The following is a 24,710-nucleotide window of genomic DNA, read 5'->3' as shown; positions in this document are numbered from 1 at the left end:
CATCACAAACGCCAACCACACCTAAAGCAACATAAACACAGGCATGGAAATTTTACATCTTCAACCGAAAAACCAGACAAACTAAACACACTAGAACAATACGAAATATACAGACACACAAAATCACATCCGCATCAAATCCTCAACACATAACTCAATTTCAGAACACACACACTTTTTGACTGCACATTACACTACACAAACATATCCCACAGGAAACGCAATCAAAAAGCGCAAAGACCACCTAGTTCTGAGGATAACTCACAGGCTGAAACTAGTGAACGAGATAACTTAGTTCATTAACACGTGGAGGCATATATATATATATATATATATATATATATATATATATATATATATATATATACTTTACATTCCAAGTGATATAGTGTTAAAAGTTGTGTGATGAAGATGTATAAATTAATTAATTCGGTTTTCTTCGCTCCTGCGTGAAGCCTATGAAAGTGGCATTTGAAACTTTTAATTTTATAGTTGATTGCTTTTGTAAATCCCAGCTCATACATTTCTGCTAAAAATTGATCGGCATCCCTCCTTTTTCTGACGGTCCTTATATTCGGTTCTTAGGCTCGCCAAAGACCAGGATAATTCCTTTATTCTTCAGTAAACTCTACGCTTTTCCCATTAGATCAGTTCATCACACTCTCACGTACAGATAACCTATGAAAACTTACTCGACAAACTAGTCGAATGCACCGAACCTATACAAATGTTTGGAATGAAAACAGCAGCTCCTACGGAAGACCTGAAATCAGCTGGTGAAGAAGTAGATAGTTGCCAATGTCTAACTGGCAACTGTTGTTTGCCTCTCGTTATTCCTGCGCAGTTGCAAAAGTGGAAACGACGTTTTAAGTGGAAACTGTTGTTTGCCTCTCATTATTCCTGCGCAGTTGCAATAGTGGAAACTCGGCTTAAGCGTCGTTCAAAAAGCGCGCCGGTTTTTTAATCGTTTGGTGTTTTTTTTTTTTTTTTGTTTGTCGGTTGTCGACATTGTTTTATTTAATAAACATTCCGATCGTTGCTTCAGTCTGAATTTCTCGCATTTCGTCGTTGTGTACCTAGCCGTGGACCAGTTTACTATTGTGCAACATGTGGTTCGTGACAGTGTGACTGTTAGTCCAACGAAATCGGTTCCTCGCCGTTCCCAAGAATTAGGCATAGGATATTCTTCAGTACGGCTAATTCTCCGATATGATCTCCATTACCACCATGGTGCCACCAGTCACTCTGCTCCATGAGCGGTTCCCGGATCGTCTCATCTCGCGTTAATGTTGACCACCAATGGCCACCAAGGTCATGTGATTTAACGCCATGCGATTATTTTCTATGGGGTAATCTTAAGTCATTGGTGTATGTCAATAAACCCCGAAAAATCTGCGAGTTAAAACAGGAAATTCGACGAGTTGTCGGCGAAATCCAAGTGGAAATTTATCAGGTAATCATAGCGAGTTCTTGCATGCCAGAGCAGTAGAGGGGGTCATATGCCAAATATCATTTTCCATGCCTGAAATGGGAAGGTGAGTTGAACATTTTTATGTCCTAGTTTAAAGTATTTTGAAAAATAAAGTTCATAATTTGATATATCAAAACCGGCGCGCTTTTTGAACGACTCTTTATATAGACTCTCATACTTCTGTCAAATCTGTTGCTTGTCACATTCCTACATGGTTATTAAAGCGCTAAGGTGCGGATCACTGCTTTAGGTGCAGAAACACAGGAGAACGTATCAGAAGTAGTTTCTGTAATTAGTCGTTCATGCAACATTTGGTAAAAAATAGGTTTTTATTTTTCATGTACGCTATCTATGTTCCTGTGTACAGTGTTGGCACTAAAAGGTACTGTCTGTACTGTAATTGTATATTTTTTTTCTGTTTTAAGTGCATTTTAATGATTTTCTTTTATTGCACATATAATATTATACATATGCCTACGCAAATTACAGTAACGAGTAATATAAATTTTGCAGCTTAAATTTTTCTTTCGAATCTAAAAAAGTTCTAAGGAATAGGACATACTATACAAATATTTTTGTGTCCTGCTTTTGAAGCAGTTTGTCCTGCCTTTTGCTCAATAATAATAGTTTTAGTTTTATTTTCCCTGGCAGAGTTAAGGCCATCAGGCATTCTCTTTCACTCAACCAGGATCAAATCACATACAGAAAAATACATACCGGCATACAAATATTAACTTAAAATTAATAATAAAATAATAAAGTAAAAAAGAGAGATTGAATACATATACACAATCAATATTAACTTTAAAATAATAATAATAATAATAATAATAATAATAATAATAATAATAATAATAATAAAAATATATATAATAAAAAAGAGACTGAATACATAATCACAAACAGGAAAATACATTCTAGTATACAAGTAAAAAAGTAAATCCATGGCGCTACAGCCCTGAAGGGCCAAGTCCGACCAGCCGGCTGCTGGCCTCAAGTTCATATGCCGAAGCAGAGGTAGACGATCATCCAATCAGAATTGAAGTATCGTGTGATTAACACGATGATCCCCCCCAGCCGTTATAGCTAGTTTGCTGAACCGGATTTTCGCTACCTATCGTAGCTCCCCAAGTGCATCACGATGCTGGGTGGGCACCGGTCCCATACACTGGCCGAAACTTCATGAGAAAATTTCTTCCCCCATGAGGACTCGAACCAGCGCACATTCCGTAACGCGAGTCCTAGGCCTAGTATACAAGAATTAACTTAAAAAAAGAATTAATACATATGAATATAATCTCACAACTAAAGGAATAGTACAATTAGTAAGATCAGCACAGCACATGTTACATTGAGGCAATGACAATTACCTAGATATTAGTGTTAATGGAAAAATAAAGTAATGACTGTGTAAAATAATAATAATAATAAATAAAAATTTTACCTAAAAGAACTAATTCTATGCATTTAAAATATTTATAAACAACCTAATTCTAATTTTAAACAACTGAGGACTAAGACTACCCTGATTTTCAGCGGCAGCAAATTCCATGAGCGGGCCATGGCTATTGAGAAAGAACTTGAGTACAGAGATGTCTGATGACGTGGTATTGATAGCAGCACATTGTGCTGTGAACGTGCATTACGATTATGATGTGAAGCTAGGAGAGTAAACCGAGAGGCAAGGTAGTTGGGTGTGGACTCATGTAGGCCTATAATTCGGTATAGCAGGCAAAGAGAATGTACTAAACGTCGATCTTGCAAGCGGAGCCAGGAGAGTCGTAGAAAATATTCCAATATATGATCATGTCGGCGGATATTGAAAATAAATCGGACGCAGACATTATGTACACGTTGAAGTTTTTGAGAAAGTTCAGCACTTACGTCGCTATATAAAACATCACAATAGTCAACGTGAGGCATTACAAGGGTCTGTACTAGAATTTGAGTTTAGTAGGAAGGAAATTTTTCAGGCGTTTCAAAGAATGCATGATAGAGAAAACTTTTCTACAGATATATCTGATTTGCGTATTCCAGTTCATATTAGAGTCGAAATAGATGCCGAGGTTTTTTTTACAGTAGCACTGAAAGGAATTATTTTGTTGTTGAGAGAGACAGGCTGAAGGGTGTTCATATTAATAGAGGATATCTGGTAACCCTAGACATTGATCTGATTTTGGAACACATTTCAAGTAGACCTAACATTTCACAATATATACAGAGTGTTAAAAAGTATATATTTTTTTATTTTAGTAGGTTATTTTACGACGCTTCATCATCATCTTAGGTTATTTAAAATGAGATGAAGGTGATAATGCCGATGAAATGAGTCCGGGGTCCAGCACCTAAAGTTACCCAGCAATTTGCTCATATTGGGTTGAGGGAAAACCCCGGAAAAACCTCAACCAGGTAACTTGCCCCGACCAGGAATCGAACCCGGGCCATCTGGTTTCGCGGCCAGACGCGCTAGCTGTTACTCCACAGGTGTGGACAAAAAAAGTATCCAATATTTTAGGAGGTGCTATTATGCAACAAAACAAGAAATTAATATCTAATAATCATGGGTCCTACAACACACACTTTCTGAGATCTGAACACTTGTTCATAGGAGGTGCTCAATGTGACGTCCATTCATGGCAATGCATTCCTCTGCCCTTCGGCGTAAGGAATCACGCACTCTTTGAAATTTGTTTTAATACGTTAATAAGAAAGTCCTGATAACGATCCCCAGTTAATCTCTGTGGTAGCACATATGTCCCTATTAATCTATCACCAAGAACGCCTGCCCATAAGTTGATTAAGAATGGGTGCTGATGCCTTGTTTCTTCAATTGCATGGGGATTTTCATCAGCATACACATGATGATTACGAAAATTCACAACACCATCTCTGCTGCACCTCGCTCATATCCGCAACCAGACTTTTGTTTTCAGTATTCCTTGCGACGTATCATTATGCCATGCCAGGGGTATCAACTACGGTATGATTATTTGGTAGTCTGCTGTATTGTAGGGCAGAGAAATGCATTACCATGAATGGACGTCACATTGAGCACCTCTTATGAACAAGTGTTCAGATCTCAGAAAATATGTGTTGTAGGATTCATGTTTATTAGATATTATTGTCTTGTTTTGATTCATACTATCATCTCCTAAAATATTGGATATTTTTAACACCCTGTATTTGCGGTAAGCCCTATGTGTTATAGTGTATGGTACCTCCATCTTCTCATTGGAAATGTTTGACAACACAATTCCGATTCGAATGCTTTTGCATTTCTTCTGAAAAAAAGGCATGATTGTGAAATCAGCAGGTGAAGAAATATGTGAAGTAGAAGGTGAAGAAGTAGTCAGTAGTAGGACAGCATCAAATTGGTTTAAGCTATTTAGATATCTCTCACGATACCACCTAGATTCTAGATAATGAGGCTATATTCATCAAACTGGAGGAGCAGCCACTCTTCAGTAGCAGTGAGTTGTCAGCAAATTAAAGTCACAGTTTGTGGGCACCTCCATAAAACTGGGATTTTGTCTATACGGCGACGGTTAGATTCTTATCAAATGGTCGAAACATAGTTATAGATCGACTTCGGATTTTAGATAAAACTCAATTTTAATCTTGAAATGATAAGTGCATAAACACCTGTAAGTAGATACACATTTAATACAGACCTATGCCTAAAATGCTACTTTCATACAACCTAAAAATAAATATTTTAACGATAGAGTTTAATTGTTGCCTAAAATTTATACTAGAAATTCTAAAATTAATTTCTCAATTTGTATTAATTTTAAAATTAGGACTGTACATAATATCATATTTTATGGTCTGGTCGAGGGTTGCTTCATTACTTTACAGTAAATTAAGTGCTGAGGCGCACAATTAAAAGGGTGAGAATGTTACAGTCCGATGCAATACAGACGTCCACCGTTGTGGCTGAGGGGTTAGCGAGTCTAACTCCAAACTCAGCGGGTCCGGATTCGATCCCCGGTTGGGGCGAGTTGCCTGGGTGAGGTTTTTTCGGAGTTTTTCCCTCACTCCTATAGATGAATATCAGGTAACTTTATCAGGCGATTGGAACCCCACTCATTTTGACCACTTCCTTTCCTCCCCTATCATCCTTTCATTCATCATCCCGTTACTTTTCCTTTCCTCCCCTATCATCCTTTCATTCATTATCCCGTTACTTCTTCTGGTTTTCAGATCGTTCCACAGGCGGCCCTCCGAAGCTGCTGGCCCTCTCGCTCGGCCTCCGTGGATTGTATTCAAGTGATGACGGATAGCTTCTGCAACGGAACCCAGGGCAGACCTTCTCGGGGGAGGACTTCCGCCTCGGACAGTTAAGGGAGCCTTGGGGGAGTTGCCGAAGCAGGAGTGGTACATGGACTCTATTGGTTGAAGGGACCGGTCGTTAAGGGGGTCAACTGGTTAGGTCGGTGCGCGTAGAGCACGCAACTCATCCCATATCGGGTGTACAATAGACATCAGGTCGTAGTGCGTGGGATGTTCCCTCCTTCTCTCCTAACAAGAAAAAAAAAAGCCATGCAGATAACATTTCACAGGAGAGCGTATTGAAAGTTAGAGTCCAAAGCTATTAAATGCGGTATCACAATTTTTTCAGCGTACAGCTACTTACATCATTTATTGAATACATTTTATAATATTCTACTAGTAACTTCCCCATGTGTATAATAAATGAATTCACACAAAGAACTTATGAGAAACGGAAGCCTCCAGAAAATGTGCCATAGAAAATTTTTGTACACTACGTTTAAACTCAGGTTACTAATAGACTCTACTATTTAGTCTAGTACACTGCAAGTTTGAACCAATAAATTATTGAGATTTGCGATAGATTAATTAGTTTAGGAAATTGTATATTTATTATGTAGAACTACATTTGTATATAGATCTTTTGTTAAATTATTAAGTTTTGTACTTTTGTGAACTATATCAATAAATCTATCTATCTATCTAGTCTAGTACACTAACAGATACAGTAGAGATTTAGAGTTTTTCATAAATCTGAAGAGTTTTGTGCTACTTATCCACCCAGGGGAAAGAAAAATAACTTATTTGGAAAATGATTGGGTGAATATTGATGAATGAGATTTTGAAAATACCAAATTTATTGCTACTTTAAAAAAATTGATTTATATCTGTATTTCAGCTCTCTGCATAATATTATTATATCACTGTAGGTAGCGATGTGGAGATGGTTGTAATTGAAGTTCACAGTTATTACTAAGGAACTCGTGTACCTAACATCTTTTACAGAATAAAATAATCAGAAACAACTGATTAGGCAACCAGACACGGAAATAGAATTACGCAAAACGGTGGTTAGAATGTTCTAGATTTGAAACTGGTGTCTATATTAATAATAATCCGTGGCACTACAGCCCGTGAAGGGCTTAGACCGACCAGCCGGCTGCTGGCCTCACGCCCAAATGCCGAAGCAGAAGTGGACGATCATGCAACCAGAATGGAAGTATCGTGTGGTTAGCAGGATGATCCTCCCAGCCGTTATAGCTGGATGTCTATATTGGAAAGAAATAATAAGACGAATATTATATCTCATTTTAATATTTCTTTAGAAGATTTACAAACTACAGAAATAGTAAAAATACAATTCGAAAGTAGAAATTACTCTTAAGTATATTGTTTTAATACAATTACATTTTAATACACAGTATTTTAATAATTGTATTATTATTATTATTATTATTATTATTATTATTATCATTCTTATTACTTAAGTTTGATTAATACCGCAGTATTTATACGATCTATAGTTATTCAATTTATTTTTACACAGAAAGATACCGAGAGAGTTATAAATAACCGAATATCTGAATGTAACAGAATACGTACTCGAGTTATAAAATTCCTCAATAAATAAATCAATCGTCTGTAAGAATGATACTAGTAGTGAGTGGAAAGTTTCAAATTTAGATCTCCTCCCAATTGTGAAAGAATACTTCACACTCATACATACAGTATGTCAAGTTGGGTTTGTTTTTATGAGGAAAATCAACTGTTCCTCACGAGAAGTGGAATCTCGGTACATTAAAAGATACTCTCTCAGTCGTGGAAGAAGAGAGCGAAGATTTACGTATGTAATAAAACCAAGTAAGTGTTTCGTTGTGAATTGGAATATAAAAGAGAGCAGAACTAAACAATGACGTCACTCGAAATTAAAAATCTGTCCCTGCAGAAACAATATGTCAGCAGAATCAACATCACACAAGATTTTTTTTAGCAACATTGAATGTGAATGAACTCTTCCTATTGGTCGGTGGTTGGTGTGCAAGAGTGCATTCCTGAGCATCCTCTAAAGAAGTTAGTGCAGCTAGTATTTCTTGTGCGCAGTGACGATAGTTAAGCAAGACTCAAGTTAATACTTCCAATATATCGAAAAGGTCATAATGTATGAGTGTGGTACTGAAATTTTACCATTAAATACATAAAATAAAGTTTCACACAGTAGCAAACTTTCCCACACTTCGAAGCGCGGAAGAATATAAGCACTTTCCGCATGGGAACTACTTTCCGAGACTGCGGCCGAACAATGGGAGTTTAGAGTAAACCGTGGCGCGATGCAGTTATGATGGCTGTTTGTTGTCCGTGATATAAAACAAAAGTGCGTCCAAAGATGCGTGTGGGTGCGTAAATGAGTGCTAGACTGAGATGCTGCTTATTGACCATGGATTACTATGTGGTGTTTTTGATCTTGGCTACTTGTTGGATTCCCTCCGTAACAGGTAGGCATTGCGTCACTCTTTTGTGTATATTTGGACGCGTCGTGCGTAGTTCACTCCAGTGCGTTTAGGCAGCGAATGCCCGCAAATGCTGTGAAGAATATTAAGAGTGTTGTGGACTGCGCATGCAATATGTGGTGTCTGTGTTCCATGTGCGAAATTCTTGCTGAAAACATTCGCCTGTACTAATTGTCATAAATCTTTTTTTGTGGTATATAAGCGGACTGTTCTCCGTTTAGTATTCGTGTTTTTAGTTCATGTGCATGTGTACAGTTTTATTTATTTACCTCATGCCTGCCTCGTGCCACACGTTGGTGTGGCATAAGTAACAGTGGTGTGCCATTGTTCCTGATTCGTTTCAGTTCCTCTTGATCTGTCGATAACGCCGTTTTATTTTCTTGTTTTAGTACAATACAAATAATATGACAAAACTACACATATTACTTGTAGCAAGTACGTCAATTAATTTTTATGTCCCTTATTTGAAAAGTAGTCAATGCATGAATTATGGATTATCTCCGCCTTCATCGTGTACGAAACGACCGTTGCTGACGCTGTTCGTTTGGTTGCGTTAGAGTTTAAAACCCTTTTAAATAGTAATATTTCTATTTAAATTTTATTTTCCCGAAAATACTGTGACATGAAGCAACATTTCGAATCTGAAATACGGAGATACTTAACTTACGTCACTGTTTTAATTGTTGAATCGAAATGAAACTGTGTTTCGCTTTTTTGGAAGGGGAACCGTGTTCTGTAGTTTATCCAGCCGTTTACCCTATCCGAAGGGTTGGGTATTCTGTAGCACGCGACACTGAATGTTTTGACTAAAAATGTGGAAAATGTTTTGACTAAAAATGTGGAAAAATGGCCTAAGAGTTCGTGTAGGATGTTAGTTGACTTCAAGACTTATTAGGAAATAGGTAAAAATAGGAAAGATTTGTTCGGTGTGGATAACCTGAAAATGATTATTTAACACGTGAAATAAAGCTGTAGAACACTTCAAAATATAACGCGAAACGCACATTTCGCTTGACTTATTGGCCTATATGCAAGGCATACAGAAAGTCTAAACTAATCTAAACTGTCACAGATTCCTATTAGTTATGCGAGGCATACCAAGAACCTAAACTAACCTAACTTGTCACAGATTCGCATATATACAAGGCATACAAAAAGCCTAAACTAATCTAACCTAACCTGTTACAGATTCCCGCACCGAAGAACTTAGAAAAATGCAAGTTGAAAGTTTCAGTGTCGCGTGCTATAGAAAAGCCAACAATTGTTAACACCCACCTGTAAAAATTCTGCATCAGTTTCTATAGCCTATTAATAATTTGTTTAGGTTCTGTTGACAATACTATCCCAGTCTAGTATATATAGTCACGAAGCTCAATACATAGTCAATATACAGCCATAGATAGTTGCTAACCACTAGGATCGCTACTATCGCCTCATTACAGACAATGCGATATAGTACCTGCAAGTCTGTTGTTCCTAGTGTCCTCATAAACTCAAGCTTCGTGATTGTATATACTAGACTGTGATACTATTGCACATAGCCTATATTGTACAACACTAGGCCTACTGCGTTTCATTGTATTTCCGTGGGTGAGTACTTCTGCCTACTGGCAAGCTTATCTCAACGTATTTCTGCTAAGTTACGCACAAGCAAGAGTAGCTTAACTGTCCCACTGCTCTGAACTGTCCAAATACAAATGCCGGTATGGTATTAGCAGAATACAACGTATGCTACCTTCTGAATTTTTCTCGTACACATTTTACTCCATTATATACAGACCTAGTACCTACATCATTTCGTGATGTAGTAATAGAAGATTCCTCTATTTTTGCCATTGTAACAAATGTGAGAAAATGTTAAATAACGATAGAGAACGAGGAAGTATTTTAATGGTCTACACAACTTATCAGTCGGTTTCGTAATAAAGAAATCTCCCATAGACTGCGGAAATAATGCAAAACCAACATTGTTGAAGATCTAATTAACCATTTGTCAGAAAAATTGCTTACAAATAGCTCTATTGTGGCATACTATATTGCAATTACTGAAAGTGTCTTGGTTCTCTTACTGGTTGATGAATTTTATTGTAAGGTGGTGCGCCGTCATATATAAAAATTATATTTTCAACTTCATGATTTTGTAATTCCTGCATCTCACAATTTTTTTAGTATTTTAAAAGTAACTCTGTACATTAATCATTGCTATAAGTCTTTGTTTACCCTCACTTTCTTAAATAGAAAACGTGTCTGTCTCTGTGGGCTAACTAGCGCGGAGGTAGTTCCCTTCTTTTCCGCTTATACACCTTGCATATACGAATCTGTTACAGGTTAGGTTTGGTTAGTTTAGGCTTTTATTATAGGCTAACTTGCATATACGACCAACAGCATCTCAACAAAATAATCTCTTATAAATTCTGCTATTTTCACTTCCGAAATCACCGAAACTACCTTGGCGCTAATTTCACCGTAAAATGTGATATGAAATCGCACCAAACAGCAACTTTCATACCTGTACCATTCATATTATTGCACTCCTCATTCGGATATTGATCAAATCACGCCTTATGGATATGACAACACCGTTATCTTAATCTCTAATAAGGAATACATCAACAAAGTTTTATTAAGCCATTCTGGAGCTATTTGAATTTCTACTAGTTAAAAAAAAACTTTTAGTTTTAGGCAGCTGTCACACCGGAGCGATGCGCAACAAATATTTTTCGGACCTTCTCTCACACCGAAGCAACATGCGATTAGCTATCTAGCCAGTTCGACTTTGCTATTCTGTAGTAAAAATTAGATTGTCATCATCTTACGACGATGAGGTTTGAGGTTCTCTTGCTCTGGTGGCAATTGGAAAGAAGAAGGAATAAGGCAAAGATTCTGAGTGCAGGATTCATAAATTACAGTGCAAATGTCGAAGAACTCAAAGCATATCCTACAAAGTTAAAAAATTGCTGCTGAATGTGCCCAGATAATTTTCAAGTTCTTTTAAATTTAGCTCCATCAGAAATCACGAAAGGTACTCCATCTTATGCCATGAGACACATGAAGATAGAACTCCATGCATTCTTTGACATCTACACTAAAATGAGGTGGTGTGGTCGGCACCACGTTTTGACCGCCTTTTTACTCCCTGGAAAGACCTGGTAGGCCTACTCAATTTGATAGGAGGCAGAGTGAAACTCGGAGCTGTTCTGGAATTTTGGTCACGAGAAAATGCTGTCACTGCCCGGGATCGAACCCCGGATCTTCCAGATACATCATAAATATAAAGTGAGACACAAATTACAGAGAGGCATTCACCCCAACAGGGAAATTATTGATTATACTCAATTATTGATTATTAATTTATTTATAGAAAAGTTACATTTGCAGTGTCCTAGTGAATGCAAGCTTGCAGAAAACGTATGAACATATCCTAGTTTTTTATTGTGACTGCAGGCGCAGAGGTGTGCTGTGTTGTGTTTGAGTTAAAGAAATACAGTAATTGGACATATCAGGGCAAGGTACTCGTACAGGTGAGGCATTTATGTGCATGGATATCTTACTGAGGACTGTCAAACAAAATGGTGACAACTACTTTTTTTGATAGTCATTCATTTTTGCTATGTCTGTTAGTAAGCTTTTCAAATAATCGAGATCGAAATTGGGATTGGATGTGACTTTTTGGCAATTTAGAAGTCTTTATGTGATTTAGATTAGTCAACAATATATTTTCAAATCTAGCTTTCAGGTATAGCTCCCTGTGAAACTGATTTGAATAATTTCAAGGGAAAAATTGTTCCGAGGCCGGGTATCGAACCCGGGACCTTTGGCGTTGGTGCGCTTAGCCAAAGGTTCCGGCATGTACACAATTTTAGAAGTTCATTTTTTAAAATGTAATAGTTTTTTTGTAGCCTGTGTTTCATTCTCACTTCGTCATCTTGCGGTCTTTCTTAGACTTGTGAATTTTCATCATTATTGCTCTGAAGATTTTCATTTTATCATCATTTTTTCCGCTGTCACGGATATGACAAAAATGTCACCAACCTTAACCTTTTCTTTTATACTAGCTTAAAAATCTGTTAATGCTTTCGAATAATTATAGTATTTTAAAAATTCTTTACTGGTACATAAACGAAGACAACTGTTTCTGTTGTTAAGTTCCATGATGGTTTATTTTAATAAAAAAAATGTTATTTTCTATAATATAATAGGCTATATATGACATGGCTTTGTAACGGATGTCACAATTAAAATGCAACACATGTTCTTACTTTATTTTACAAAGAACATAATGCTTCACAAATATTATATGAGCTCATTAACCTACGATACGTTATAGGCTACGGTATTCAGATATTTTATTACATCATATCTTATTTTCAAACCATGGTAATTAAATATTGTTATTTTTTTAGTGTGAGGTGTCTGTTATAAAAGAATGGCTGTCATTTCAGTTATTTTTAAAAATGAATCATATTTCTGTCGCAAAGAAAAGTTTTGTTCTAATGGACCAGGGTGGGGCAAGTATGCAATTATCAACACATTTAGGCTACTTGCTTTTTAACTGAAATTTAAATGAGAACAATAACTGTAGAGTAAAATAAATCAAATTGTAGGTTTTATTAAGACAGTAAAACTGAGTTTAATAATTTTTTTTTTCATGCAAATTGACACATTTCTAGCGATTGAAATTCAATAAATCTTATAGGCCTAATTAGCTTTGCAGTTAATTTACAAATTTACATATTAATTTCTGGAAAAGAATACAAAACTCTGTTCCCAACACTCACTGCCTTCAGAATTGGAAGTATCTTGACAATATGTTTAAATGCACTCTGTATAGTATTACTATCATGTCAAGTAAGCATTCTGTAGTCTTTGTCACATTTTTTCATGAAAATAATCTTCACTAGACGCTTTTTATGGCTGACTTTTTCACATATTCCCACAAATTTTTCAGATAGGAAGTTACCTTTAGAATAACTATGAACAACCAGCTTGAATTTGCTCAGATGTCGGTTCAATTGTGATGCTTTGCTAGGTGAGCTGATTTGGTGACTGTCATCATCTTCTGATGAATCAGTAGGGCCTATAGACTTCACTATAACTCAACCTTGACTATGCAAATTGTTTTTGAATCTTGTCTGTTATAAACAAAAAAATTTTACTAATTTTTACTTCAAAAGAGAGTGCTGTTTTACTAGCCAGAATGCGTTTTGATTTTAGATGTTCGAAAGAATGAAGGGACTGAATACTACGCAGGACTTTTACGTTTTTCCATTTCTTTTCTAAAAAACTGTTGTGGTTCTTGAATGCCATTTACATTTGCATACAGAACATGGATCTTTTTGCTTCTTTTTCTTAACTCATCAGCAAAATATTTAGCACCTATTACTTGAATTTGTCGGCTCAGCATGGCATTCCAAATAAGCCAAGAGCATCCACAGCATCCTTACCGTGCCCACTTGCTAAAAAGTTCCAAAATAGAGACAAACCAAACTCATCTTCAACACAGTACAAACATGACTGAATATATACTTATTTTTAAATGTAACTGCGTAATTATCTAAAAATAATTACGTGGAATTATAAGAATTTCAGATTTCTGGCACCAGGATAATTTTTTTCTTAATTATCTGGTCCACTATTTCGGAATGCATAATTAAAAACGTAATATAGGATGTCTATAAAATATTTTAAATCATTTTAAATGTCAGACTCCTGAAGGGAGTTTTTGCTGACTAGGTAAGTTAGGTACTTTTTCTTCTTAGGTTCTTAATAACATAGGCGTCATAGGCCTACTGAAGCAGATGTGCAATTGGAGAGAAACATCAAACACGAAAGTGAGATTCATCTTCTAATTTTTGGAGCTTACAAATAGAAAAAAACAGATGTCTCCCTTATATTGTGTCAATATTCTGGTAGCCATCACTTCTAAAATACTGTATTATATAGTGTGGTGACATGGAACACGCACCATAGGGATGTCAGTGCTAAATTTTATATTTTATTACATTTGCTCCCCTAATTATTATTAAAAAATGTCAATTTTTTGCAGAGAAAAAAATTCTGCATTCAATCATACCATTAAAAACAATTTTTCCTGGGAATAAAACATCTAAAAAATAATACAAAATACTCCCGCCACAAAAACTGCATTAATTTTTAATGCATGCTAATTATAATTGGCCATGGATTAGTAAAAATAATTGAATGCAAAGATATTGTTGTTTATGGTTCATTTGTTAATCTGAGAAAATGTATTACATGAAAGAAAAAAATTCAAATTATTAAATGGTACTAGCTTATAAAGGAAACAGTGCACATAAAGTATGTGAGATATTCAATGAGGAATATCCCTTAAGGGGTTAGGTACAGCTTACAGCAGTAAAATTTTGGAAATATTCAACATTTTTTTTCCTCCATTACTGTATTTTGTACAATAATGAAAATTAATGTCCTTCTGCTACCGGTATATAAAAAAAATATTTTTACATTTAAAAAGAAATAGATAATTTTTTTTTTCAAAATTCAGTTCACTGTGCAGTGATGGCAAGCGTTTTCCACATAACTAAACAACTATCCAACATTAATTTCTTCTGGTATACATCCACTTCTGCAAAGTTTCAGCAAATCTCGTTTCCTCTCCCCCCCCCCCCCCCCCGTAGGCTACTTATTGGCATTTGTTTACTATATATTTTTTCAGCTCAGGCCTTTTATTCAATCTCTTTTGATGACCTCTTCCACTTGTATTGATAAATTGATAAGTACTTGAATGGCCATACCAATAGAACTAAGTGTCAGGGTGTGCTTTACAGTATTTGAAAAATCTGACCATCAGCGAACTCACTTTATTTCCTACAGTGTGTGCTGTTTAGTTTTTCAGTGCTTATTTACTTAGTTCTTTCAGGTTTACATTGAAATTTTAAATCTTTTACAACAAAGGGAGATTTTTTATATTCTTTCCGTGAATTTGCTTTAGCAACTCGAAAAATGTTTAGCCAGTCCCACATTGTATAAACTGAAATGTGTTTCTTAGCTGTTTTAATTGAACATTGAATGGAGTCAACCTCCATGAAACTATGTTTACTTTCCAAAATCAGCCACTGACGTGGCTCAGTCGGTTAAAGTGCTTGCCTGCCGGTCTCAAGTTGCCCTTGGGCGAGGGTTCGATTCCAGTTTGGGCTGATTACCTGGTTGGGTTTTTTTTTTCCGATGGCGAATCTTCGGCCTCATCTCGCCAAATACCATCTCGCTATCACCAATCTCATCGACGCGAAATAACCTAGTAGTTGATACAGCATCGTTAAATAACAAACTAAAAAAATCCAAAATCTTCTGTTCTATCACTTCTAAGTTAGTAGCTTGAATTAGGTACAGTCTTTGAAAACGTTTTGTCGCACAGATACTTTTTAAGTCCCAGAAAGGAGGCAGTGCGCATGATCAGACGTACAACGAAACAAAACTAATTTTATTACCTCAACTAGCCGTTCTCTTGTGAACCAGGTTGCTCGTCCTCTGATCATGCTTATTGCCTCCTTTCTGAGACTTACAAAGTATCTGTGCAACAAAACTTTTTTCTAAGACTGCACATTAAAAGTGCTACAATATACTGAATTCGGTTTTGTCTTCCACAATTATCTCAGAACATGGAAACCTGTTTGACTTTATCTGGAATAATATTGATGAAGAAATGCATAAGGCACATTCCAATTTCTGTGAAAAAGCAAAACGTAATAATGTTAATTATTATCAGTAATGTTGATGGACTTGCAGGATTCTCCCTTATAAGAGGCTGTAGGCAACTATATAAAAGTTCTGTGAAAATCCACTAAGTGATTTTAAAGGCTTTTCCCTGGCAATAGGATGTCATTTTAGGACTTACTGAAAACTGACCAAGATTACAACTCCAAAACTATACCTCACAGGAGTAAGTGGGTTTTCCCAGACGATGGAGCATAACATTTTACATATTCAGAAAACAATAACTCTATTTTCAGCAAAATTGGAGTTACAGGGTTTTCGCAGAAACCACACGATATACTGTAAAATGAAAATTATTAATGTATGTGTTCTATTCATTACGAAGTATGATGTCCCATGTGTTATGCTTTTAGAAAATTTATAAATAATATTATAGGCCTATAATAGTTTTCTTAATGTAAACCCATAACTCAACAACATAACCTTACTTTTAGAAAGTTACATGATTTTGTGGCCACTCATTTTGTATACCGGTATCTTAAAAGTTTCACGTACTCTTTTGTAATAGTTGGGACACAAATCAAATGTGCTAGGCCCAAAAATTTAATAACAATCTTCTAACACTCATCACAACAAAAGGACTTAGGCCTATGATTTCCTCCTCTACTGTAGGAACATATTATGCTACTTTCATCATCTGGTTCTGTGTAATGTAAGCTTAGCAGGGTTACCAAATTAGCCAAACAGTTGAGCTGCATTCACAGATTACTATAAGTACAAGTCAGAATTTTTCATTTACCTATTCAGTAAAAATTATAAACTAAAATACTGACTTATACAAGTTGACATTATTTTAAATTAGTTTCAGGTGATTTTTTTTTTGTACTAAGATTGACTTTTATAGAATGGCTGTCGCTTTCCGGCTGAAGTAGTTCTGAGTTAGTTCATTGGACTTAGCTTATACCACAGTCTAGTATATACAGTCACGAAGCTCGAGTTTATGAGGGTACTAGGAACAATAGACTGTGCAGGTTCTATTTCGCATTGTCTGTAATGAGGCGATAGTAGCGATCCTAGTGGTTAGCAACTATATATGGATGCATATTTACTACGTATTGACTGACCTTCGTGACTGTATATACTAGACTGTGCTTATACAGCTTCAAGTGTTTAGAGCTCTCACCTCTGTCATATCAACATAACTTTGATGACATTACGAAAGTTTCACGCTAGTGTACACTCAAGCTATGCCTTGCATATACGAATCTGTGACAGGTTAGGTTAGTTTAGGCTTTTGTTATGCCTTGAGTCTAGGAATCTGTGCAGGATTTTCAAACGCTAGGAAAAGGCTGGTGATTTTGTTTTGTGATGTTGTCAGTACTGATCTGTAATAAGGTAGTGTAATGTCGGATTTTCACTTCCGAAATCACCGAAACTAACTCAGTGCTAGTTTCATCCGGTTCCCCTGTGGCATCCCAATAAATCTCCATCATCTCATCGCGGATGTAGTGTAGACCCGCCTCCTACGGCGCACCCTGGGCAAGGACTGTCTGTAAATAATAATTGGTCTACACACTATACGACAAACGGATCTGAAACCCTGACCCAAGTAACTGAAATGTCCTTCCCAAACCTATTCCACGCCACTCATATCCCATCCTCACTCAGCTTATTAAGGGGTTAGGTACAGCTCACAGCAGTAAAATTTTGGAAATATTCAACATTTTTTTCCTCCATTACTGTATCTTGTACAATAATGAAAATTAATATGTATAAAACACTGTCCTTCTGCTATATGAAAAATATAGATATATTTTTACGATTTAAAAAAATTATTTACTTTTTTTTCCAAAAGTCAGTTCACTATGCAGTGATGGAGCGTTTCCCACATAACTAAAAAAACTAACCAACATTCTGTGATGAAATTTGTGTGCATGTCATATCTACAATATGATACAAGATCGCTTCTCTATTTTTGATAGATTGTCTGATAAAAAATAAATTCATTTTACAAAATGGTCAAATAACATCAGTATTTTTTTCTAACAAAATAAAAAAAATATGTATTAAGGAATGTAGTTGAAAGAGCATGATATTGTAAACATGTTTGAATTTTGAAGGAAAAAAGAACATATAAATATTTTTTTTTTAATCGTAAAGATATTTTTTTTCATATAGCAGGACAGTGTTTTACACATACCAGTTTTCATTATTGTACAAGATACAGTAATGGAGGAAAAAATGTTGAATATTTCCAAAAAATTTACTGCTGTAAGCTGTACCTAACCCCTTAAAGAGTTCTAAAGCTCTCGTCAAGGAAAAAGACAAAGACACAGGTGTTCCCATATTTCATAACTTCAGATCTTCAAAATTACTGTGAGCAGTTCTTAAAATAAAGCAATTAGTTTTATCATTGGTCATCATGCATTTATGTGTATGTATGTATTGATATGCACTTGTGAATCTTTGTGTACATACATACATACATACATACATAATTCCAGGGCTTTATCACAGTGTTCAGCAAGAGAATTCATGAGCCATAAATCACAGCCGGATTAATCATATTGGTTAAGTTAAGTGAAGTTAACCATGCATTCTAATTGGCTAGATTAAAACAAGCATTGTTCATGCGCTTGATATCAGTTTTCGTAAGGTATAATATTAATTTTCTTATATGCAATCACACAAATTGTTAGAATATACTTTGTTTTCGTCGCAATCCTCTTAACAATTCGGACATTAAGCTAATAAATAATTTGATGACGCCTTAGTATTTCTTAAGACATAAACGTCTTAAGGGTAATTTTGCCGAATGTAGCTGAGATGCGGTTGTTGAAACTGCAGAAACTCTGTGCTTTAAGTTCGTGTCCATCATTAATAATTATTGGGTTTTCGGCTTTTTGGTCCACATCTGTAGAGTAACGGTTAGCGCGTCTGGCCGCGAAACTAGACGGCGCGGGTTCGATTCCCGGTCGGAGCAAGTTACCTGGTTGAAGCTTTTCCGGTGTTTTCCCTCAACCCAATATGAGCAAATGCTGGGTACTTTCCGTGCTGGGCCTCGGACTCATTTCACCGGCATTATCACCTCATCTCAGTCAGACGGTAAATAACCTAAGTTGTTGATAAAGTGTCGTAAAATAACCTAACCTACCACTCGGCTTTTCACCATCTGAGATTCTAAAACGAGATATCGATTAAACTAAATCGAATTCAATAATACTGAAACTGCACTTTATTATACTAAATGAACACTACCGTGCTGTATAATATCGATGGTATTTATGTAAAAGGGCTTAACCCTCATTTTTTAAATGTGACATTTTTGGTGTAATTAGCTAAAATTTGATTACAAAACGTGAAGATATGTTTTTTGACAATTATGTTTACATTCCTTAATATAAAGTTAATAATAATGTGTTAAAATTTAATTACAGCTGTTTCCGAAACATTTTTCTTTTGTGGGATAAGCCCTTTTGCCTGAGCACCATCGATATATTAAATACCTGACATGAAAATGGAAGATTTAGAAAATCGGTAACGACGGACTTTCACTAGGTAATATCACAGTCTACTATATACAGTCACGAAGTTTGGGGTGATTTTTTGCACTTCTCACGATAGTTGCTAGCCGCTTGGAGCGCTGTGAGTACTAGGAACAATAGACTGTGTCACTGCCTTCGTGATCTAATACAGGCCGTAAGGCAGACCATGTGACTCGCTTAACCCGATCACGAAGGGCGGCGTTTCAACCATATAAATAAATTGGAATGCATAAAGAGTAACATATATTTCTGTAAAATGTAGTGTAATTGCATTAATAAAATTTAAAACAATGATTAGGAGACACTTCAGACAATTCCTTGCGAGTTAAGGTGTAATATTATTTTTGGTGTGAAAATTACTTTGTTCGTATGTGTAATACCTGCCTTTATTTCGATTAAATATTGCGAAATTCTTGTACATTCATTTATGCACGATTCAATAATTTTCAGTTGCACCGCACGAATATTTAGATATATTGAAATTATAGGTTATGTTTACTGTACCAGTTGCCCATTTCTGCCTAATTTTAGTGGTCTCCAATGCCCTGCCACTACATATGTATGTTATCTCATATGGAAAGTATAGTTTATGTTTACTTTATTGAACTTATATTCCTATATTCGCAATTATACATTATAATTAAGCATAATGTCATGTATGACACCCTTCACATTCTATTTGTCTGTATTTTAATACTACAATTGAGTACTGAATTATTGTATTTATCTACTACCTAAGAGACGAAGTAACACAATCGTACGTACACGAATTTCATAGGAGTGGTATGGTAAATTTTCTGTCTACAATTAAGGAAGGTAGATATGCTAAATTAAAATCACAATATAAATTCGTTTTTATTGAACCTCAAAATAGCTTCCATTCTAAACTTAAAATGTTAATGCGAACATATTATGCTAACGCGTAAAATTGTCTTCACATTAAAATAACACAGTTTTGTAATTATTTCTGCAAAATATTATGCAACAAGAAGTAAACGGAACTTATGGACACATTACACTAAATAAAACTTAGCAATGTTACGCAATAAAGTTATGATATAATATTTCACTGAGCTACATAGGCCTACACTGAAATAGAAAACCCGAACATATATTACGGCCTGGTCTAGATCGAAAAGGCATTCATTGACTGTGCCGTATTTCGCTTTGTTGTGAAAAGTTGTGTAAACTGTGAAATGTTCGTTATCGGTTGTAATAACTATAAATGGCTAAAATACAATAATTTGAATAATAATATGGGACAAGGAGACGTTTGTGGTACTATAAATATTGTAAGAAAAAGAGGTCAGATTTATCATTCTTCCGAAAAATCCAGGAAGGTGAGTTCATAATATATAATATATACTTTATGAAAATAATATATAAACATTATGTATTTCACATTTCAATAGTGGAAGGAAGGTGTTAATTTTTTTCAAAAGAATACAATATCGGAAGTACAATACATTTTATCGTCTGCTGGGGAAAGGGTCTGTGGTGAGGCGATAGTAGCGATCCTGGTGGTGAGCAACTATCTATGGATGGATATTTCAACTGTCTATGTTTGCATATTTAGTAAGTATTGAGCTCGTCGTGACTGTATATACTAGACTGTGGTAATATCTCAAATTGTGAACTAAACAAATGTTCGTGGGGGTGAGAGAAAATAGTTCGGGACGGGGGGAGAGGAAGTAGTTCGGGACGGGGGACAGATTCAGGGGAGGAAATGGATGTAGATAGGGAAGCAGAATCAGCAGTTTCGTTCGCTTATTTTTCGGGGTGTCAGATTTGTTTGTCGTACAGTAACTGACTTCAGAGGGGTGAATGACGAACAGTCAAATATACGCCATTATTTAAAAGGTTTTAAATGAGAGGTGCTTCACAATGAAGGTGACTATGTGGTGGTTTCTAGTAAAAAGGAAACGTAGGAATCTAAAACACATGGCACGATATTATGTGAAATAGACTACGCATAATTTGCATTAATGGAATACGTACTCAAAATTAGTACAAGATTTAACAAGTAATAATGAAATAAATACACAGTTTTCATAATGCGAGTTCGTTTGTATATCCGCTATTACGGTAGATTCTCACAAATCAGTAGCTACTGGCAACGTCACTAAACAGTAATTTGTATCTTGCTTTAGTTATGTTTGCTTACATCAAGGATTATTGTGTGAATATTGTGTTACAGACACACATGAGAAAATATCTTTTGCACTAGTTTCCCATGAAGGAGTTAGTTAATTTCATCATTTCAGAATAGGAGATCTATGTTTTTCACTGTGTGTTGGGACACCCTGTCACCGTGGAAGCCTAAAATCTCGTATCATTTCATCACTTTCGACATGTTTCAACATAACTGTACAGTGTTTAGAACTCAACTACACAGTGTGTAACTGTAGAAAATATTGCCATGATACTATGAAATGTCTCATAAAGTTGTTTTTTTCTGCATATGCTAACTGTTCTCAAATTGGTGGATGTAGAAAATAATGTTCTTGAGTACATGTCATGACCAGGGTTAGGATTTTTAGGATTTTTTAAAGAACCATTTTGGCCTTTTTTTAAAAGAAAATAGCCTTTTGTTTTAGGTTTTTAACCATAAACACAATATCCTTTATTAATTTATAAATTTTACACAAAAAATAGTATAGGAAAATTGGCAACATCTATTTTTTTTTATCTGAACTGTTTAATATGACATGATAACATGAGTAGAACACTTTCCTTTAACTAATTTACTGCTTGCTATATGAAGATTTTTAGTTAGGCCTACAATATATTTCGACATTAAATCATTGTTGGCTACATTCAATTGTTGAATCAGACTATCTAGGTGGTCCTGATCAGACATATTCTGGAATCTTGCATTATTTAATTACTTCTTTGCTAGCGTTTCACAGACGTGGTTCACTAAATTTTTACTTCTTGGCACAGTTATAGATAGTGTACACATGCCTAAATTTGCAGCATCACATGCATATCTACTTCGAAAATGGATAGGCGACGATTCCAATTTCACAACAGATGGCGAAAAAATCATCTGCCAAGCTTGTCAAAAGTAAGTAAGAAGGCAATGCATAATCCTATATTACTTAGTTTTAGCACATTTAGAGTTGAGTGTATTTTTTTTTTTTTGCGATTATCTTCTAAAATATTAGCTAAATTGAAAATTAACATGAGGCAAAAGATATTTCTTTTTCAATTTTCTACATTTATCTGAAACATTTTGTGATTGGTCCGTTGGTTACAAGTGCACACTAGTGATCCGCAATCTTCAACTTCATTTCTTTCTTCTAAAATATTAGCTAAATCGAAAATTAACAGTAGACAAAAGTTATTTATTTTTTATTTTCTACAACAATAATATAAATATTCTGTATGGGCCGCGATTCTGAATTTATTTTTATATATTATTGGATTGACCTGAATTTTGATATGGAGCTAACTTCTGACTATCGAATGCGACTTTTAGATTTTGGTTGATGTTGGTAAAAAAAAATGTCATTTTCCAGAAAATTATTGTGGTACACAACAGATTTTTATTATTATTTTATTTAAATCGAGTATCTGATATTTAAATTACTATTTATATTGTTTTCTAGTTCTTTTAAGGTGTCCATTGTAAAAAAAATCACATTTCCTCCAACATAAAGATTCGATACAACATAAAAACAATCTTGCAAGGAAGGAAAGGAAACAATTAGTTCAGTCATTCATTTCTATATTCTCTGACAGTGAAGTAGACAGCTTCAACCTCGTTTAGGCTCTGGCGTCTGCAAATATACCGCTGAATGCCCTACAGAATGAGGTATTTAAAAATTTGTAGAAGATATCAGTGATCGAAAAATGCCACATGAATCAACTTTACGGAAAAGTATTTAATGGAAGTATACCAGAATACGATGGAGAGCATAAGGTAAGACGTAGGCAACCACGATATATGACTATCAATCGATGAGACTACAGATAGTTGTGGCCATTTCATAGCCAATGTTGTGGTCAGGAAACGTAATCCTAAAGACCAGGTAAGCCTCACCTGATTCTCTGTAAGATACTTGAGAAGACAAACCATTCCACTATAGCCTGTGCAGTCAAGAATGCTTTGCGCACTCTGTGGCCGGGAGAGAACCGAGATGATCAGTTTTGCAGCTTAATTCAGGGGAGACAATAACAACTTTCTACCCGTAAGTCTTACACGTGAGCTGTCTGGTCCATGGTCTCCATAGATTAGCGAAAGAGATCCGAAATAATTTCTCTCATGTGAATGCACTGGTTTCTTCAGTGAAAAAATTATTTCTCAAGGCCCCTATTCGAATTAAAAAATTTAAAGACATTCTACCGGAAATACCTCTCCCTCCACAACCCACAACAACTCGCTGGGATCCTTGCTGTTGGCCTGTCTTTATTATGCTGATCATTTTGAGAAGATTAAAGAAGTAGTAGACACCCTGAATGACACAGATGCTCAAAGCATTACAAAAGCTAAAGAAGCGCTTCAGAATAATGAGATTATTACATGCCTTGCTTTCATGACGTCAAAATTTAGTGACTTACCTGAAGCTACACATCGTTTGGAAAATGTGTCTATATCGTTGAAACAGTCTATACACATTGTTGCGTCAGTGTCTGCCTCGATGAAAATTCCAGGACCTGTGGGTACATCTTGCTCCTCAAAACTAAAACTGATTCTTCAGCGAAACCCAGGATTTGACAAAAATGAAGGAAGTGTGTGCGGCAGTTCTTGAAGGGGAAAAAAATACGGGCAAACTATCTTGGGGTTCAGTATCCGTAGCAGCAATGAAATTTGCTCTCATGACAACCTGTGCCCTTGAAAGGACATTTTCATTATACAAAACATTGTTGACAGACAATAGAAAAAGATTTGCACCAGACAATTCAGAAATGTGACTTGTCATTAATGCAGTTTTGATATAGTTATTCGTTTCTTTCGTATAGAGGAAAGTGCCCTAAACCGGACTCCTCCCCCTAAAGCGGACCCCCGGTCTCCTGGCTCTGCATTCGCCTAAATTCTAGCAGAACTAAGTGTAAATAGTAGTTTAGGCTTCTACCAGTCAGTAGCGGAGCATATACGTCGCCCTCTGCACTTGTTGCTTTTGAGTCCGCAATTATGTGTTTTGACAGTGGACAAAGTTTTTACACTGTGTTACATTTTTCGTTTTTTCTCCTAGATATTGGCAGGTAAGCCATTCGACC

The 24,710-nt window shown here is 35.7% G+C and overlaps 1 protein-coding gene across 1 annotated transcript in view; it reads left to right on the top strand.

The window, feature by feature from the left end:
- Positions 1-8,017: 8,017 nt before the first annotated feature.
- The window catches only part of N (neurogenic locus Notch protein), a 433,061-nt gene continuing 416,368 nt past the window's right edge, over positions 8,018-24,710 (top strand). Inside the window, exon 1 of the mRNA XM_069820749.1 lies at positions 8,018-8,235. Coding sequence (XP_069676850.1) covers positions 8,145-8,235 — 91 coding nt within the window. The 5' untranslated portion in view covers positions 8,018-8,144. The remainder of the gene's footprint in view (positions 8,236-24,710) is intronic.

Source organism: Periplaneta americana, chromosome 3 (genome assembly GCF_040183065.1).
Source record: "Periplaneta americana isolate PAMFEO1 chromosome 3, P.americana_PAMFEO1_priV1, whole genome shotgun sequence".
Taxonomy (NCBI): Eukaryota; Metazoa; Arthropoda; class Insecta; order Blattodea; family Blattidae; genus Periplaneta; species Periplaneta americana.
The sequence above is the reverse complement of the archived record's forward strand: the minus strand, read 5'-3'. Positions and strand labels throughout refer to the sequence as shown.